We start from the raw sequence: 6,917 nt of genomic DNA on the forward strand, positions 1-6,917 counted from the left end.
ATATACAGAATAACGCCAATCCCTAGCGCCAAATCACGTCCGGTGTTTTCATTCATACATATTTCGTTCTTAAAATAATCTCGGAAGTAGTCAAAACATTAAGGTATTCGCTAGTGCAGTGTAGATGCCGACGTATTCCAGTAATTGTTTTGAAGGCAATTACTTTGAGGGCTTGTGAACAATATTTTCAGCTTGCAATATCATATTTGTGTTGCTATATTGTAAAATACAGAACTTAACCCAAACATATTTAGGTATCCATCAATTTCTTGGTAGGTGCTTTTCAAGTCGTGAGTTAGGCCAAATCAATGACAAAACATCACACACAATTAGTTCATGCTCCAGCTGTCAACGGTATTTTTGAACGAACTTTTGAATGTATTCACTAAACGGAAAGGGCATATTTTTTGCTCTTATTTCTATTGTTGTATGTACATTTCATTATATAACTCTAGGATTAAAACTGATAGTACGTAGAATAGAAGGCGATTTATTATTTACATCATTTCATACCAAGTACAATATAAAATGTATTTATGCATGTAACCATATTAAAACACAGATTTATTTTGTGATGTGAATGTAGTAAACTGAGGTCAGAATTAATGATAGGATAAATGTTACCAAGTTACCCTATCAAACCTATTTCCAACATTACAGAGGGAAAGGAGAAATACAGTCAAAAAGACAGCATACAAACCTATATCCTAAACTTTATATTAAACAAGGTTCCGTAGACGTTTGTCAATGGTCGGCATAATAAACATCATATCAAGCAATGCTTAGGTAAAGGAAAGCTGGGATATAATCATAAAGTAAAGATACAATTTTAAACAATTATATAACATTCATTATCCAAGGGGACATATGTGTCTAATGCCATTTATGATTGGCATAAAAGGTAATCGGATGAAACAGCACGTTATGCATTCTGAGGCACTTCATTCCACAAAATGGTTTCTGCAATTCAAGAATTTTCACAACATCTATATTCCTTGCCTTTTAAACGTTGAGTAGATTGACATCTCATAGAATATAAATTTATTCAACCATCACAAATTGTTTTTGAACTATTTGAACAGATAATATGAATGATGTTTTAAACACTTTACAACACTGACCTGCTTTATCATGTATGTCATCACCCTTACTAGTTACAAATTGAATTCAATCTTCCTCCATTGACCAATATTCTTCCTTAATGTTATTAAGTGACCACGAATTTGATTTAGCAAAAATACACTTACACAGAGGAAGGAGCATAGAATATTGATGATACTTATTTCAGGGTTTGATCAAGGCAAGTATACTCATATTCTCGACATTAATACATTTTGCCAATGATGATACGAATCAGAATTTCTCTTTACATACGCTAAAGGTGTTAATAAAAGCAGTATATATCCTCTTTAATAATACAACGTTTGTGTGGGTACCATGCACTGTAAACTGAACCATTGTCAAAGCTGGTAAATATGAACACCATCGTAAAGGTCACATCGACACGTTTCATTTCTAGACAGTCGGCAATTAAGGAATTTCTCAGTTATAAAGCTATATCATCAAACTGTCAGCAATGGTGGAATATGTAAGTAGCAAAACGTTTTTCACTACTAACCAATTCATTAAATGTGATGTCTTTTTGTTTCTAGGTACAGATCATCCAGGTCCATTGCAGCTTCTGCATTGGTAAGCCGTGTACTTAAAATTAAAAACTTTGTACTGTAGGATAACTCTTTGAAATTCTCGTCATCTTTGTACCCTCTTGGATGGTGAACTAGACTCAGTATTCCGTTTTTACTCACACTAAAATAGGCCTTCTTGACTCTCTCGGATGACACCCCTACCTGAACCGCATTTTCCAGTCCATATCTTTCAGCCACTTGAAGATGGAAGAAAAATTGTGGATACATTCCATCTGGTGGATTCCCTTGAAAATTGAATTGTTGAAGAATGTATTCCTCACATCTGTTCAGGATCCCTTGATGTCCAAATCTGTGGGCAATGGACAACACTGGCTCTAGATTTGTATCTGAACAAAAAAGAGTGAACACGCCAGTTTGTAATGTTTTCCTTATTACTATCACTTACCATTTTATTTTGGTACTATGGTAAAACACACACACACACAAACAAGCTTCTCCCTACAATCTCATAACCTCCTCATATATACATATATATATATATATATATATATATATATATATATATATATATATATATATATATATATATATATATATATGCAATTGGTATCAGTGGGATTTTTTCCATTTAATACAAAAATATAGATCACTGGTATAGTTTTAGACTGTAATCATATTTAACCAACAACCCAGAGGTATGTCATTTTCTTACATACTGAGTGAAATGGAACCTTGTTTTGAACTGTACACATCCGTTCCCGCTATTGCAAAGATACACTGTAGACAACAATATGTGGGTATAACACTACTATTTGAACTTTCGTAGACATTTATACTACTGTTTTGCGAAATTTCATCATGCGTATCGTACAGTAGTCAAGTAGGCAAGTTTAGATTTTTAACTTGACGAATATCGGGCTATAACATAACTTAAGGGAGATAACTATGTTAGCATTTTACACGAGGAAAACATTTCCTGTCAGATGAGTTACCTTTTCACCACTATATATAACATATTTAAACAGGCATAAGATAAAAAAGAGCTAAGACAGGTGTGTGTACACCTCATACAGAATGCATCAAACACTGGACTGACCTTTTTTACAGTCATGTATTCAAGTTTACATACATGTTTAGCTCCATTACTACTTATATTAAGCATGATAGAAGATTTGAATTATATGCTAAGTGTAATATACAACAGCGTACCAGATTGAAATATTATAGATTTTTTTACACGGGCACGTGATGTTATAGGACAGTGTACCGAACGAAGAGAAATCTTTCCTTTCCTATTCTGCTTTATGCGTCATTAAGGAGGTAGGTGTGGTCCACCTAATATTTTAAAACAACAGTTTTACAATGAAAAGACAAAGACTTTCTTTCAAAAAATTTCACTTTATGTTCTCCTTTTCCTCCCTAACTCATAGAAGGTTTACGTAATATGCATATTCATTATACACAGTATAGAAGGATGTACTGGGCTGGATGACATTTTATGTTTATGTTTGCAGCCAAATATACTTTATTTAAATGTATTCAGCGGTCATAATTTTTTTGAAACAGGAAACCAGGAATTCTTAGGTACGCAGATACAACGAACTTCATTGCTTATAATCGAATGTGCGCAATTCAAAGTTAACACACACCATCCCAAATTAAATTGTCCTTAACTCGTGTATGTTGTTCTTTAAGAATACAACCTTATATCGGCAAAATCAGGTTAGGTTAAAGAGATCAAATACAGTTTTTATATAGTCATAAAACACGTCTGTACCTTTGAAATCGCCACTGACACAAACGAAGTACAAACATGTATGTTTCTTGTTCGACCTTTCTCTGACCTTTCCCATACAGTTTTTGTATTAGGAAAAGCTCCACGTTCATTAAACTGAACTCGTTCTTTTGTTTCTTTTATAAAGACTAAATATATGTTCGTTGTTATCAATGGGAAGATAGATTCTCTTCATATCAATATTAGGCAGGTAAGATGCAATACAATGTATTCTAATTTTGTTATCCTCTGGTTAAGGTAAGGTATTCACCGAATGTATTTTGTCGATTAGGAATGCGCTATGTCATCACACTCCAATACCACGTATGTAGAACAGGGAAGTAAAGGTGTGGTAAAATTAAAAATACTGCTTTTCACGCTGCATGATTTCTTTTCATTTATATGTAAAACCTTAACAAAGACACTGCATGGTGAGGAAACTTTATGCTTTACCGTAGTCGCCCTAATTAGTGCCCATAAAACTTAATGTGTTGTTGAACTGGCTGTGCCAAGACTTGTACTGTCGATGCAAGGGATGCATAATATTCCAAATAAAAATTGTGTCGGTTCATGCTTAGTACAAAATGTCAAATTGTTGGGAATTAAAACCGTCACAGAAGAAAACAAAAATATTCAATTTTGACTGATTTCAAACATGAGAGAAACAATCACAACTCCTTTTCATGCAATTTTACTCGCGTCCTCCTTTTTGTATTAATATTAATAATCTTTTTTATAATAGTTATGATAACTTTACTTCAAGCCTCTGTGCAATATATTAAACGAAACGAAATCTAATAAACATAAAAATGGTAACTGACCTACTGTTAAATGTACAATAAGATAATATAGAGATAACAATGTTTACCTGTAATTGATTGAAATATCTTGGGATGTAGACATTCAAGGAACATTATCATGTCTCTGTAAGCCACATCATCGAGTTGAAGTCTTGACTGGTCTTCATTATCCTCAATCATCTGGGTAAATATATCAGATCCCTCTTTAAGTGGATACTTTGCGAAGTGGATCTCCTTGCCTTCAACCAAGAGTGTTATGTCTGTTTCTTTTGATTTCTTGAATAATTCAGGCAGTTGATCATTTTCAACTAGTAGTTGTCTCTCCGTTGCTTGATGAACCAGGTTAGACGCCATAGTTGAACCAAATGGTACATGATGTTTATGCAGGAAACAATTGTACCGACATATCATAAATATGTTTTCCAGGTATAGGTCACGGTATGTACATCTGCAACAAAGGCTCGACTAGCTGAGTTTATTTGAAACGTAAAAACAAGTAATATGAAGACTTGATCACATGAATATTAACACGTTGTCAATATATTTTTCTCTTTATATTTTAAATTTATGTTCAGTGTCAAGATTATATGGAAACACAGTAGAATACTATGAAACAAAAAACTTTTTCCGGTATTAGGAGATATTGCCTTATATGACACAAGATTTGCACGATGTGATGTGACGTGATGTGATTTGGATTTTTAACGTAGCTTTAACAATTTTTCAGTCATATCGCTACGATGTCTGCTATGTGGCATTTATAGTGATGTCTAGCACTGGGGCATCATGCCGCAGACATGTAGCATGATGTCCCACCCAGTCACATTATCCTGACACCGGGCCGACCAGTCCTAACCCTAACCTCTTAATGCTGAGCGCCAAGCGAGGCAGCTGTTAGTACCGTTTTTGTAAGTCTTTGGTATGACTCGGCCGGGGATCGAACCCACGACCTTCCGCATCCGAGGCGGACGGTAGATTTGTACGATATGGTATGTTTGCTAAGACTATAATTTTGTACGTATGACACGGATCAATTTCCAGCTAAAAGTGTTTTTGATGGCATGGCTGCTTGAGATGGTTGCTAATTTTCAGAAGCAACACGTCGGAAATAATTCTCTTTCACACTAACAGCAGAGGGGAATCAGTACGTAAAAGCGGACAGTCACGTGAAGCATACACGGCTGCGCCCATGGAAACAAAAGTAGAAAAGTCTGCACACGGCTACTTTCAATCATCAAGTCGTACGAAGAAGAAGAATAAGACATGACTAGTATTTCAACTCAGATATACAAGACGCATATGCATCCATCCACGAAATGCCTTTGTCCTAATTTAAACGTAAAACTGCATATTCAAATGCTGAAAATGAGAAGACAAATACATATTTGCAGATAGTCACGTTTCCATCTCATTCAAATATTTGGTGTTTGTGTTAATAGTTTTATATCAACTCGGTATTTTACTGTGATTTTAAGAAATATGAAAGAACAAAACGTAGATTAAGAAAATGCATATATAACAAAGAGATGGTGTCTCCAAAATAGAAATGGCATTTATGAATTATGATACTACTGATATAGAAAATCTGAACCAGTCCAGAAACACATTGGACACATCGTAGTGATATGGCCGAATTTTTTAAAGCTACGTTTGAAATCCAAATCAAACACACACAGTCTCCATTTCCATTTTAACAGTGATATTTGGCTGGATAAAATACTTTGTAATAAAGTCATGTTTGGCAAGAAGACAGAGAACCTAATGAAACGTATCGAGTGATGATTTGCACCGCAAAGCAAATGTAAAAAATATTGATGAGGAAGTGTTACTCATGAGCGTGATAAATAAAGAGTGTATAAACATGACATTTTGTAGTGTATTCTGTGAAATTCTGTTTTTGATACTGTTGCAAATTGGTGAGTTAGCCCTTTATATAGTGACAGAGATTGAGAGCGTTTGAGGGGGAAGCCATCCAGCTATCGGGGAATGCTGTTTAAGTTCACATTTGACTTCTGATGGCAAATACGGTGAGCCTTGCTGCACAATCAACCATTTGTAGATAATGTTTTACATAGAGGTATGCGTATCTTTGATCTTATATTGACAATATTGTGCACGACAATGCCTGGACTTACCACTTTAATCTCGAAACCATAATGCACTGCAGTCTATTTTTTTCATTCCCTTTTTTGATATATAACTATTTAATAATGTGATCTACAATACACTGTTTACCTCGCGAGTAGCGCCATGAAGGTTGTTACTTCTACAAACAACTTAGACGCAGAATCATAACTCCAACGAAGACTCAGTTGTCACTGACTTCAAAACATGCTGCTAAATCTAGAAGGCAAAGCAAATTTTGAATTTTAACAGCTGCACCAAACCATGCATCAAAGAAGGGAGTTTAAGCACTGTTTATAATTTGCACATTAGTTCAGCATCTCCTCAATATACCAGCCATACGGCGGCTAAACCGTAGACTTTTTACCATCCCAGCAACAATCAGATGAAGAAATGGACAGTGAATGATAGAAAAGTCTTTTGTTTAAAACAAAAACATTCATTTTAATGCTAAGCATTAAATTCTCTCTGAGATACTTGGTACTTTTTGAAAATAGAATAGACTTGCAAATACTAGCAAAGCGGTATCTATCATGAAAGACACGAACACAATTAGCAGACTCATGGAGGAGT

At 34.7% G+C, this 6,917-nt stretch overlaps 1 protein-coding gene across 1 annotated transcript; it reads right to left on the reverse strand.

Moving 5' to 3' along the window:
• Positions 1–474: 474 nt before the first annotated feature.
• On the reverse strand, positions 475–4,653 carry LOC149783991 (uncharacterized). Its single transcript, XM_089932097.1, has 2 exons — positions 4,289–4,653; positions 475–2,032 (listed from the first exon to the last, which is right to left on the reverse strand). The coding sequence occupies exons 1-2, from the start codon at positions 4,629–4,631 to the stop codon at positions 1,626–1,628; spliced, it is 750 nt and encodes a 249-aa protein (XP_089788223.1). The 5' UTR covers positions 4,632–4,653; the 3' UTR covers positions 475–1,625.
• Between the last annotated feature and the right edge of the window lie 2,264 nt (positions 4,654–6,917).

The sequence above is a fragment of the Sinohyriopsis cumingii genome, chromosome 14 (genome assembly GCF_028554795.1).
Source record: "Sinohyriopsis cumingii isolate HCF-2022 chromosome 14, ASM2855479v2, whole genome shotgun sequence".
NCBI classification, from domain to species: Eukaryota; Metazoa; Mollusca; class Bivalvia; order Unionida; family Unionidae; genus Sinohyriopsis; species Sinohyriopsis cumingii.

What these genes read in the sequence shown, in the direction of transcription:
- LOC149783991 (XM_089932097.1), bottom strand. Translation starts at nt 4,631, where the DNA reads ATGATATGTCGGTACAATTGTTTCCTGCATAAACATCATGTACCATTT. An exon ending in GATATTTCAATCAATTACAG is followed by an intron (nt 2,033 to 4,288) that starts GTAAACATTGTT and finishes TTTTTTGTTCAG; the next exon opens with ATACAAATCTAGAGCCAGTG.